The 13,758-nt window shown below is 44.7% G+C and overlaps 1 protein-coding gene across 1 annotated transcript in view; it reads left to right on the plus strand.

Annotated features, from left to right (window-relative positions):
- Nucleotides 1-12,659: 12,659 nt before the first annotated feature.
- The window catches only part of LRRN4 (leucine rich repeat neuronal 4), a 31,684-nt gene continuing 30,585 nt past the window's right edge, over nt 12,660-13,758 (plus strand). The window contains exon 1 of the mRNA XM_060234477.1: nt 12,660-13,356. Coding sequence (XP_060090460.1) covers nt 12,660-13,356 — 697 coding nt within the window. The remainder of the gene's footprint in view (nt 13,357-13,758) is intronic.

Consider the following 13,758-nt stretch of genomic DNA (forward strand, 5'->3'; position numbering starts at 1 on the left):
TTAGTCGTAATTTTGGGAGTTCTCAAGGCCCTACCTGGGGGTTCAGCAAACAAAAACCACAACACAGAACTCCCAGAATGAGTGTAGCAGGGAGAAAGAAGAAACACTGAGGGAAAAAGCCATCAAGATGGCAACTGTGCGTTAGGTATGGGTGTGTTCACACTACACCAAATAATGCATTTTGCAACTGGATTTTTGTTATTCTTACACAGTAAAAATCCAGTTGCATTATTACACATTATTTAGTGTAGTGTGAATGCACCCAATAATTGTAATTCCAGGAGAAATCAAAATCTCACCTTGAGGATGGTAACCCTAGTATGAAAAGAACAATACCTTGTTATTGGGAAGAGCTAGAGTTGCCAACCTCCAGTTGGGACCTAGAAATCCCCAGGGATTCAACTGATCTCTAGACAGAGATCAGTTCCCCTGGTGAAAATGGCTGCTTTGAAGGGCAGTCTCTATTCACACTGAGCTCTCTTTCATTCCCCAACCCCCACCCTCCCTAGCCACAGCAACCCAAATCTCCAGGAATTTCCCAAAACAATGGCAGCCCTGGGAAAAGGTCACTGAATTTTTACTTAAGTATAAGCCACATTTCGGGTCCTGATATGATTTCATTCAGATGAGTGGTTCAAGATTTGGTGTGGAATGACATTGGGTTCCCAGGCTGCCGTGTGTGACCCTCCTTCTGACAGAGGCCTTGTTTTTCCAGGCTGTTTCCTGAGGCAGAAATTAGCCTTCGAGCCCGACTGGTTGGGCAATACTTAATGATGCTATTAGGCTTTAAAAGAGCCATTCCATAATCACAGTTTAAATTACTAGATGCTCTGTTTATAGCCAACAGGGACAGAAACCACAATGGTTTCAAATAGCCCCATTAAGAAATCTTCTTCATATCTCTATGAAGCCTGCAATGTCTCAAGTCTCGCTTGAAGAGTCTGCAGATAAGGAGAGTGAGTACATTTTAAGGTCCTGAGGGAAACACAGCCTCAGTTATTATGTTCTTGAAAGTGCACGTAGATCTCACCAGTCCCCCTTGAATGCTGCTGTCTGAACAACCCTGACATCATGTGAATAGACTATTTTTTTCTTTCTTTCTTACATTGGAATTCTGCTTGCCTTAAACTAGCAATTTCATATTGTAAAGAGGAAAAATATGTTTAGGGGGGAACTGTTTTGATGATGTAGCATTTCTTTATTTGGACATTTGATTATCAGGGCCGATGTGTAAGAATAGGCCAGATGGGTGGCCACCTAGGATGCCACCTGGCTGCAGGAGCAATTGCCCCTCCCTGTCCCTGCTCGCGCTGGCTTGCTCACCTTGGAGGCGTTCAGAGCAGCTCCAAATGCCTCAGAGCAAAGCAAACATAACATGCACCCCACCCAGCCCCTTCTGGATCCAGAAGCGGCTGAGTGGGGTGCACGGCGTGTCCTATTTTCTCAGCTTCAAGGTGTTCGGAGCTGCTCCGAACGCCTCAGAGCCAAGAAAACATGCTCCAGCTCAGCCTTTCCGTGTTCTCTGTGCCACTTGGAGGCTGCCTTCCCTTGCAAGCAGTGCAGAGGTACCCCACTGCCCCCTTCACTTGCCCAGGATCTGGGCAGGTGAAAGATGCAGCAGAGCAGCAACATACACACCTCTCCCTCCAAGGGAAGGCAGCCTCCAAGCAGTGCAGAGGCACCCTGCCACCCCCCTTGCCTGCCCAGGACCTAGGCAGGCAAAAGAGGCAGCACAGTGGCAATTGCACACCACTCCTAGCAGTGCAGAGGTGCCCCGCCACCCCTTTTGCCTGCCTGGGATTTGGGCAGGTGAAAGAGGCGGTGACATGCACACCGCTGCGTGGGCGGGGGGGGGGCGGGGGTGTCAGGGATTCTTGCCTGTGGCAGCAGAACCTCTAGCGCCAGCCCTGTTGATTATTTATTACAAGACTTATATCCCACCTTTCAGCCTGTTCTAGGCTCACTGAAGGAAAGGTAGAATGACTAAGTGAGAGATGACAGAGAAAATGGTAATCTTAAAAACAAGCGATTAAAACAACTTCAGAGGGTCAAACTATGGTTGCCAGCTCTGGGTTGGGAAAGACCTAGAGATTTTGGGGGTGGAGCCTGGGGAGGGACCACAGCAGGGCACAATGCCACAGAGTCCCCCCTCCAAAGTAACCATTTTGTCCAAGGGAACTAATCTTTATTGTCTAGAAATCAATTGTAACACCTGATATTTCCTGTAGGTTAGAAATGTTAGGTCAAACACAAGTAGGGTTGCCAAGTCCAGGTTGAGAAACTTGAGATTTGGGGGTGGAGCCTATGGAGGGTCAAGTTTGGGGATGGAAGGGATTTCAGTGGGGTATAATGCCTCTGAGTCCACCTTCCAAAGTGAACATTTTCTCCAGGTGAACTGATCTCTGTTGCCTAGAGACCAGAAATCCCAGAAGATCTCCAGCCACTACCTTGGTATTGGGAACCTGAAACACAAGTCCAGTGGCACCTTAAATACTAACACACTTCATAAAGAAAAGCTGCTGGTATTGGGAAGGGGGGGCACTGCGTTGATTGTGAACTCCTCTCGCTCATTTCAGCCTGTCATCACTTCAGGAAAAGTAGCTTGGTATAAATTTATCTACCGTATATACGTTTTGTTAGTCTTTAAGTGGCCAGGGGACTTCTGCTTGATTTTCCCGCAATAGACTAACATTGGCTACACTTCTGAAATCCATTCAGGAGGAAGTGGAATGTGGAATAACTTCATTTTGCAAGGAACAGGGGCAGTGCGTGGAGGTGCTTGTGTCCCTTTTCCACAGTCGCCCCCCCCCCCAAAAAAAATCCTTCAGATGCAAAAGGAGTCTCAACTCAGTTCCATAACAGGGTGACATGGAGGGGGGGTAGTTTTTCGGGGGGAATGTCTGGCAAGGTTTTGTTTCTCCTATTCACAAAACTCAAAACTGACACAACTCAAAGCTGAGGCCACTTTTCATTTTACCTCAGCATGGTACAATGCCACAGAGTAGTTTACCTCTTCCACCGCCAGAGGACAAGTTATGTGGGAGATTTCACTCGTTTCTTTCTGTTTTAAAAAAACCACTTAGGCTGTCTTATCAGCAGACTGAGGAGTCCCCTTGAACCTTTCATCTTCAGAGAATGCAATTCTCTCCTCCCTTCCCCAACAGCAGAGAAAGGAGAGTCTCTTCTCTCCCCGCAGCCCACCCCAACTGTGCCAGAGGAACAGTCAGTCGAGTTGTATGTATATGCTGGGGTGGGGGGGTGGGATCCAATCTGCCTGTCTACCGTAGAGGGAGGGTGTGGGACGGATTTGAGAACAGGATCTTTAAAAGAAAGTCTGGAGAGGAGACCTTACATTCCCAGCAGGCTCAGGTGGGAGAGGCAAGAAGTAAAAGAGCAGCCAGACTCATGCTTGAGCTCTGAATCACTGAACTGTATAAAGCCACTGAACTGTTTGGACCATCTCCCCAGTCGCAGCACCTTGCAGGGTAAGTACGAGCTGATCCAAATGGGCTAACAAGAGATTATGGAGGAGCCACTCTTGGGAAGGGTTGATGAGTGAGTGGGGTGAATGGGTGGCAATTCAGCATGGGATCTGAGGCGTCTGCAATACAGAAGCCAGCAGCTGGTGCAGGTGGTTGGATCTGGATGATGTTGTTGTCCATGTTTGCGTCATTAGCAGGTCCACAAATGTGGCTTCTTCACTTACAGCAGAGGGAAGCCACACAGGCCCAAAGTTGATCTATATCCCCGTTCCTTGAGGAAATAATATTTTATTTGTTTATACCACACCTTTTGCCCCAATGGGGACCCAGAGTGGCTTACATTACTGTCCTGCCCCCCATTGTCTCCTCACAACAACCCTGTGAGGTAAATTAGGTTGAGAGTGTGGGACTGGCCCAAGGTTTACACAGCAAGTTTCCATGGCAGGAAAGGGGATTTGAACCTCGGTTTTCCACATGATCCTAGTCAGATATAACAACCACTTACTCCACAGAAACTTACATAATTTTGCTGGTTGGTTGAAGAGGAGTTGCATTTTTGAAGGATTACGTCAGTGAAACTTGGGTTTCCAACTTCAACCTGAGAAATTCCTGGAGATTTGGAGATGGTGCCTGTGGAGGGGAAGATCTGAGGAGGGATTTCACCTAGAACCTGTGATACAGCAGAGGTCAGGTTCCTGAATAGGTGGCATATTTTTTTTTCTAAATAAACAAATGAGTTGCCCCTATGAAACTACCCTCTTCTTCAGGGGAACCAGTCTCTGTGCTGTAGAACAGTTGTAATTCCAGGGAATTCCAGGCCCTGCCTGGAGGTTGGCAACTCTATGTGAAACAGCAAGGCTTACAGGGTCTCAGTGGGGATGTAAAGCCCCCCCACACACACACACACATCTATTGGGACCTGTCAGCCACATCAGTGTTGTTGCAGCATAACTGTCTCAGTGCTAAAGGGGGGCACAAGACCCCTTTGTTGGTCAATGTGGGGAGGGGCTGGATCCAGTTACACAGTCTATCATACTCCCTAAGCCATCATTTCCTTGTGCTCACAGTAAGTCTTTGAGGTCTGTAATGTACTGAGTGACGAGACGTGTTGAAGGCAACATGCTTTATTAGTGAGTACATCACAAGGCAAGGAAACACGGGCTGGGTCCCGATTATATACATACCCTGGAACAACCCTCAGTCTGGACAGGTCCAATCCTGGCCAGTTAAACTTCCTGCCACAGATCTTGACTGGCGGAGTGTATTTGCGGAGCTACATCCGGGGACCAGTGGACGTCCATTGGTCACCTCCGTAGGGTCCACTGTGTTGTAATTTTGGGACTGAAATGCAAGACACAACAAGGTCACTCTTTTTGTCTGCAGTTGGAGGTTGAAAAGGTGATGTGTCTGTTGCCAGGCAGTTAGCGGTGTTTGAAGTTTGAACTCAGACTTTCTGAAGTCAGCGCACAAAGCAGAGTATCAGACTAGAATCTGTGAGATTAAGGTTTGAATCTGCTTTAGAAACACTCTGGGTATTTTCTGTTGCTCCAGAAGGTCAGACCAGAACCAACCGGTTGAAATTAAATCAAAAGAGTTTTTTACTAAACATTAGGAAGAACTTCCTGACAGTTAGAGCAGTTCCTCAGGGGAACAGGCTTCCTTGGGAGGTGGTGGGCTCTCCTCCTTTGGAGGTTTTTTAACAGAGGCTAGATGGCCATCTGACAGCAATGCTGATTCTGTGAATTAGGCAGATCATGAGAAGGAGGGCAGGAAGGGTTGCATCAGTCCTTAGTTCTCATGGCCCTTTCTTAAACACCCAGGGAAATGCTGAGCCTGATCAATTTGGAGTGAGGCAGGAATTTTTCTCCAGGCCAATTTGGCAAGGGATCCTGGAGGTTTTTGCCATATTCTGGGCATGAAATAGGGATCAATGGGGAGTGGGGTGGGGGAGAAGTACTTGTGAAGTTCCTGCATTGTGAAGGGGGTTGGACTAGATGACCTGGAGGTACATTCCAACTCTATGATTCTAGTCCAAAATCACTCTCTCTCTTGGCCTAGCCTTCCTCACTGGGCTGTTGTTGTGAGGGTAACATGGAGAAGGGGAGAACAATTTTTAAAGCAGCTTTGGGTTCCCCATGGGAAAATGGGGTATAAATATATTTTTTTAAAAAAAATTGCAGTCTTTCCATGAGAGGATTTCATTTATTAGGGGTTTTTCAGTATTTTTGAATGATTAGTTACCTAACGTGTTTGTCAGTCCTTCATAAAAGGGTCCAAAGAGATCCATTGCCCACCCCCCCAGTCAGAAGAAAGAGACAGACACAGTATTGGGTTTAACTATGAACCACTACATTGACTATTTACACATTTTGCAGTAAGAATAAACCTTCTCGCCATATATTGGGTGATCCATCTTGCCCTGGGTGCAGACCCGGCTAGGGGTATCTGCACCCCTAGGCCGAACCCCGTACCTCTGCCCCCCATCATTATAATCGTGCACATCACTGTCACATTCCCCCCAACTTTGCCAAGGCTCAGGAAGCTTCGGGGGCCTCGGCAAAGTTTGGAACAGCAGCGAGCACACTTAGAGCCGGGCTCTGAGCACGCTTGCTGCTACACACACCACAACTTCGCCAAGGCCTCCCGAGCTTTGGGAAGGCTTGGTGAAGTCAGGACAGCAGCGAGCACAGGGCATGGGGGTAGGGGCACCTCATGGCACTCCTAGGCCAAATGGCGCCCTAGGCAGCTGCTTACTTGGCCTACTCCCGTGCGCCGGCCCTGCCTGGGTGTGAGTCATCCCTCTGGCTGACAACCAGCTGGCATGGCAAAGGTGGTGCTGCCCTGGACCTCTCTGCCCCCAAGCCACAAAACTTGGAGGGCATTTCTTATTCCCCACACTGGGCCATGAAACTCAAAGGCTGAGCCTGATAGACTCCTTGACCCCCAACAGGGAAGGTGACATATGGTGTTCACTGAATCTGCTTTCCCTTTTTCCTTACTAACCTGCCACCACCAGAGCCAAGCCTCTGCCTAGGACCTTGTGCCCACTGGGCAGCCCAGAGCTGCCTGCAGCCATTGGCACAAGTCTTCCAGAAATATATCATTGCCCTTCTCAGAAAATGAACCCTGTCACCCCTGTACAGGTCACTCCATTCCTCCCATATCCCAGGGTGAGGCAAGAATTGACTCAAACCCAACCGTAGCAAATTTACTGAGCTCCAATAGCAAGCCAATGGGACCCCTTCTGACTTGGCAAACTAGGTGATTGCCTAGGGCATCAGCCTTCTGGAGGTGGCAAACTGGGGGGGCCCATGTGACTCAGTGCCAGATAGCCTAGGGCCAGCCTATAGTCTGGGTGCCAGATAATCTAGGGCCAGCCCTGCTTGGCAACCTAGAGTTGCCAATCCACAGTTGGACTAGCAGGGGAGCCCCTAAGGGTTCTGTGATTAAACCAGCCTCCAATATAATCAACAAATGTTCATTGAAATTTATAAAGGAAACATAAACAACCACTTAAAGCAGTGAATTGTACATAAGGTGGTTGCTGGAGCACCTCATTATAAACATAACTTTCACTGTACTTAAAGGATTGATTTCCATTGTCAACTTTGTAATCTTTTGCATTAAGGCGCCGCCTTCGTGGCTGTCTGCTACTGTTGGCTTTTTTCTACAGCAGTTTGACTTGTGAAGAAGACTCTACTTTGCCAGTTCTTGGCTGAAACCATTTGGAGGCCTATTGGTCCCAAGAAAGACTGTGCATATTATAATAATTCACCTAATTTTGTCCTTATAAAGGACTGAGCATACTGTATGACTTCACCTTATGTACAATCCAGTGCTTTAAATGGTTGTTTATGTTTCCTTTATAAATTTCAATGAAAATTTGTTGATTATATTGGAGGCTGGTTTAATCACAGAACCCTTAGGGGCTCCCCTGCTCGTCATTTATCTGTGATTCTCTATTCATATTGGGTTATTTAATCCGCAGTTGGAGGCAGGGGATCCCCTGGTTTGGAGGCCCTCCCCCCACTTCAGGGTTATCAGAAGGCAGGGTGGGGTTGAGTGTCCACTGGGCATTATGCCCTACAGAGGCTGGTCACCATAGGGTATAATGAAGAGTCAATCTGTTGGTATCTGGGGGTCTGGGGGTGGGGTTATGTAGAGGCACCAAATTCTCATTATAGCATCTGGTGGGGCCTGTCCTCAAAAAAACCCCCTGCAAGTTTAAAAAAAATGGATCAGGGGATCCAATTCTATGAGCCCCAAAAGAAGGTGCCCTCATCTCCCATTATTTCCAGTGGAGGGAAGGCTTTTAAAAAGAGTGCAGTTCCTTTAAATGTGATGGCTAGAACTCCCTTCAGAGTTCAATCATGCGTGTCATAAACTTGGTCCTGGCTCCACCCTCAAAGACCTCAGATATTTCCTGAGTTGGACCTGGCAACCCTACAATGGCCACAAATGGTGACTCTCCACCTCTTTTTGCAGCTGCCCCCACCTAGGAGGAAAACACAAGAGACAGCAGAACAACCCCCGCTTACAAAATATTAAGTGGGAGCACATAGGACTTGTAGCATTGTGACTTCCATCACCCAAGCCATTGGATATCTGGGGCTGCATAACCTATAGCAGCCACAGTGGAGACTGCCCCAATCTGGAAAGAGCAGGTCCTGAATCGAAACTGCCCCAAGCCCAACATGTCCAATTCTCACTTGGTCTCTGCTCAGAACTGAAACATAAGTAAAGGGCTGGCATCAGAGTGCCGAAAAAGCATGCCCTCTTCCCGGCCTCTCACAGCCAAGTATTGTTGGAGTGCTACTACTAGGCGAAGGTCAACCTCCAAACAAGCTCCAATCCGATTTTGACCCCTCTTTGAAGCTGATCAGCTTTGGACTACCTTACCCTGATGTGGGTGTCATCGCGTTCAGGATGTCACAACCATTTTCTCCAGGGGAACTGATCTCTGTAGTCTGGAGATCAGTTATAATTCTGGGAGATCTCCAGGCCCCACCTGGAAGATAGAGAGCTAGGAGAAAACCCTGCTTATATAATACAATTCATCACTAATTAAGCTAGCTTAATATATTTTCATACACCACAGAATCAAGCTTTATACTAATATTTCTTTATGAACACACATTGAATAACTACATAAGTTTTACAATATCAACATTGCATTTAGTATAGTTGACATAGCCAAAGCTGAACGGTCGACTGACAAGTGAAAAGACATAGGTCAAAATTTTAACAGTCCAAATTTGCAAAATTACAGTATTGCATACAATATTGTGGCACGGTTCCCGTAAACAGTCGTGTTTTGATGGCAATTCTTCATCTGACATTAATAACTTTTCCTGGAACTAAATATAAAAATAAATACACATATTATGATAAATTAATTAAACATACATAATTCTGTTAGACTACCCCAATGAATAATATACATAATATACATCAACAAAATTACTCAACTCACCCAAAACTCATTTCATTCAAAATACATGTCAATTTCCAAGGCAATAGTTCTCTTATGCGGCTAAGACGCAGTCTGGTAATTATACCTGGAACTAAATGAAGAAATATTCTTAGGATCTATACCCCTCTTCAATTCATGTACAAGCAAGGAATTATTATTTCTTTAAAAATTATAAGGAACCTACCCAGTGCTCCATAAAACACAAGCCACGTTGCTGGTCAATTACTTAGTAATAGCACTATCAGTTTTCAAAGTGGCAAACGCCCCTTCTCCAAGATATACATTTCCAGCTGGAAAGACGCTTTGCTCTTAAAGTGAACTCACAATTTAAAGAAAAGGGGAAAGATCCATTGCTGCGTTGAGACCATGAGGAGCAACAGTTCTGAATTTATGAATAAAAAAGGATTAGAAAATTTATGAATAAAAAAGGGTTAGAAAATTGCAGTGTAATATATAATGCCACATTTCAGATCCTTAGGGTCATGTTTAAATTGTATCATGTGATTCACAATTTCTGCCACTTAAACCTTAAGTTTAATGCGCGAAAGATGCTCTAAGAAGCGTATTTTAAATGATCTTATTGAAGATCCAATGTAATAAAGAGGAGAACAGGGACACTGAACATAATACAAGAAGTCTCACAATTGGAAAAATGCTGCAAACGCCAGGTAAAATTATTAATACTAATTTCCTTGCCTTAAACAGTGTAATTACAGACTGCACAAGATTTGCCGCACTTGAAATGCAGTAGATGAGACTCATAAATTGACTCCATATTAAGATCAGAATGCACTAAACCAGGGTTTCCCAAACATTTTGTTCTCGTGGCCCACTTATTTTTACACTTCTCCTTAGTGACCCAGTAAAATTTAGGGGTGGAGGTAGGAGACTTTGGGGGTGGAGCCGGGAGACAGGAATTACGTCATTTCCTGTGGTGTCAAAGGCCAAGTGATGTCACTTCTGGAATAATATGCCAATGCTTATGAAGCACCTGTACAACTGATTTACTGCCTGGAGAAAAGAACGTGGAAAATAATGAGAATTCTGTGAAAGTGAGACATTATAATTTAACTTTAGCAGAGAATAAGGCTTTACAAGATCTTAAATCTGACAACAGTATTGTTATAAAGCCGGCCAACAAGGGCGGGGCAACTGTGATTATAATCCTAAGGATTGTATGATGGTGTATCAGCTATTAAATACTCCTGAGCATTATAAGAGGCTTCCGAGTGATCCTACCCAACATGTTCTTAATGTCATTCAGGTTATGATTACAGAGGCTGAAACCTTGGGATGTATTACTAACCAGACTGCAAAATTTTTAATAAACAGATTCCCAAGGTGCCCAGTACTTTATGCGCTTCCTAAAATCCATAAGTCTTTAATACAGCCTCCAGGGCGTCCTATACTTTTGGGATTGGGATCCCTCCTGGAACCATTATCACAGTATTTGGATTACTTCCTAAGACCCTTTGTGCCCAAAATAAAATCTTTTGTTAAAGATACCTCACACTTTATTTCTATTATAGAATCACTTTCCTTTAAGACTTCTACTGTTACTTTAATAACAATGGACATATGTGCCCTTTACACCAACATCCCATTGGATGAAGCAAGGATTATACTAGAAAAATATCTTGATCAGCAACAAGACCTGTCGCCACCCACTCATTTTCTTTTAGATGTTGTAGATGTTATCTTTGAACATTATTTTTTTAGGTTTCAATCAGAGTTCTACTTACAAGTGAGTGGGGCGGCCATGGGTTCCCCGGCAGTGTCATCTATTGCAGATTTGTTCATGGAACAATTCGAAATTAAATTTTTCTATGATGTGGAGGTTAATCCCTTTACTAAAAATATTATAGCATATTTCAGATACTTTGATGACATCTTTTGTCTTGTAGGCAATACCTCCATTGTTTTGCCCTTTGTTGAATGGTGCAACTCTTTACATCCGACCATCAAGTTTGAGCATCAGAGTAGTAATACCTGTTTGAATTTTTTAGATACCACAGTGTATGTAAGAGGTGATGGTCACTTAGGAGTTAGGACTTTTTGTAAACCAACGGATAGGAATGCTCTTTTGCACTACCGTTCTTTCCATCCGTTTCATATTTAAAAGAATTTACCCTTTAGTCAGTTCCTTCACATTAAAAGGAACTCCACGTTTTCTTTTGATTTCCATTCTGGTAGTGAAGTGTTAACTAAAGCCTTTTTAGCATGTGGATATCCTAGGGAGATCATTCAGGATGCTAGAGTTAGAGCGGATTCTTTAACTAGGAAATCTCTTTTTAATAAAAAGCCTCAGTCTCCTAATAAATTTGTCTGCCCTTTAACCTTTTCTCCAGGCAGTAAATCAGTTCCACAGGTGCTTTGTAAGCATTGGCATATTATTCAATCATCCATGGGAGATATTTCATTTCCGGTTATAGGCTGGAAATGGGGTAGAAACTTATAAGATTGCTTAGTGCATTCTGATGTTAATATAGAGTCAATTTATTAGTCTCATCTACCTAGTGGGCATTTCAAGTGTGGCAAATCTTGTGCAGTTTGTAATTACACTGTTCAAGACAAGGAAATTAGTATTAATAATTTTACCTGGCGTTTACAACATTTTTCCAATTGTGAGACTTCTCGTATCATCTATTATGTTCAATGTCCCTGTTCTCCTTCTCTTTATTACATCGGATCCTCAATAAGACTGTTTAAAGTACGCTTCTTAGAGCATCTTTCACGCATTAAACTTAAAAGTTTCAGAGGCACCAATTGTGAATCACATGATTGTCAAGTCGGCTGAATTCAATAACGAGTCTCTTGGTGAAACAGAGTAACAAGTTTATTGTAAACAGAACTAGAGACCATGGCAGAGATTGAAGGACTGAAATACATAGGCACTAAACCAGCATTTAAGGTATGGATCAAAGGAATTCCTACGGTGGGGGTAATCTATGCAACACATTTTCGCACTAGGATGCTACTCCCTTCATTCCCAGGCCGAAGCCTTGACGCCCCATCCTCCCACAGAGAACAAGGCTGGGAAGGTGCCATTATCTTATTCACATGTTAGCATTTCAAAGCAGACTACACAACAAAGGCCTCTCTAGTGAGGGGGCAGGAAAGTGAGCTAGCAGCAATCGGTGTACACTGTAAAGTACCCAGACTCCTTCACTTCAGAACCAAACTTAATACAGGTATTGAGTAATTCATAGCAGACTTGACAATGATACAATTTAATCATGACCCTAAGGATCTGAAATGTGGCATTGTGTTTAAACTGCAATTTTCTAACCCTTTTGATATTAAGGAGGTGCACAAATTACTCTTACAAAAAGAATCCTTTTTTATTCATAAATTCAGAACTGTTGCTCCTCATGGTCTGAACACAGCAATGGATCTTGTATGAAAATATATTACGCTAGCTTAATTAGTGATGAATTATATTATATAAGCAGGGTTTTCTCCTAGCTCTCTATCTTCCATGGCTTTTTCCCTCTTTTTGTTACCCACCTGAAAGATGGCAGCCCTAGGTGTAACACAGAGCACATTAGCTCCTCCCTTTAATTAGTTATGCTTGAACAATGGGGAAGGGGGGGATTTTTCTGTTGTGGCAAATGTGGACAGCACAACCTTCAACCTGGTGTTCTCCTCTGCTCTCTTAAAATAGGCTATTTTTTTCCAATTAGGAAGTACTTCAAAGGATAGTCATGTTCTTCCTCTTGGCCTGTGTGCTTCTGCTTGTAAGGGAAATGCCAGCAAGGCCCACAGAGCAGACTGATTCTGCCACCCAGGGGAATCTGCAGCCTTTTTTCCAGCTGATTCTGCAGAACCCTCCAAAGGCAAATGGCAGTCTCTCCAGCAACTTATCCTGTGCAGAGTTGAATGCTCAGAGGTTGACCATTTTGCACCTGCAGAACAGAAATCTTGCATCTTTCCCATCATGCTTGCCTGAGATTCTGGAACATCTGGACCTGAGTGACAACCTCTTGCCTGAATTCAATGGCCAGGAAGCAGCCTCATTTCCCAAGCTGCGGGCCCTTTCCTTGAGACAGAACAAGATCCGACAAGTGACGTGGGGAGATGCCGGAAGTCTGGCCAGGCTGCAGTCCCTGGATTTGAGCTTCAATCTGCTGTCCTCTGTGCCGGCCTGCAATGCCTCCACTTTGAGGGACCTCAAGGAACTGTCTCTAGCTGGGAATCCCATCGCAGAAATCCAGGCCTTTGCTTTCTCCTGCTATCCTCAGCTGCAGTCCCTGAATCTGTCTTCCACTCTGCTGGGACAAGATGGCAGTGATGGGATTTGGGATTCTGCCTTTGCAGTGAATTTTTTGCAGGGGGACACCACCGAGACGGTGGGAAATACTCTTGGTGTGCTTGACCTCAGCAGAACCTTCCTGGAGAGAAGTAAGTAGGAAAACTTTGGTGGGAAGCTCAAAACACAGTCAGATGTGGGGGGCATGTAGGGTTGCTCCCTCTGGGTTGGTAAATTCCTTGATATTTTGAAGATGGAGCCTGAGGAGCATGGGGAGGGGAGGAACCTAAGCAGGGCTTTTTTGTAGTAGGAATTCCTTTGCATATTAGACCACACCCCTCTTATGTATCCAATCCTCCAGGAGCTTACAGGGCTCTTAATACAGGGCCTACTGTAAGCTCCAGGAGGATTGGTTACATCAGGGGTGTGTAGCCTAATATGCAAAGGAGTTCCTGCTACAAAAAAAAGCCCTGGATATAATGCCATGAAGTCCATCTTCCAAAGTAACCATTTTCTACAGGGGAACAGATCTCTGTCACCTGGAGACCAATTGT

Source organism: Heteronotia binoei, chromosome 1, assembly GCF_032191835.1.
Source record: "Heteronotia binoei isolate CCM8104 ecotype False Entrance Well chromosome 1, APGP_CSIRO_Hbin_v1, whole genome shotgun sequence".
Lineage (NCBI taxonomy): Eukaryota > Metazoa > Chordata > Lepidosauria > Squamata > Gekkonidae > Heteronotia > Heteronotia binoei.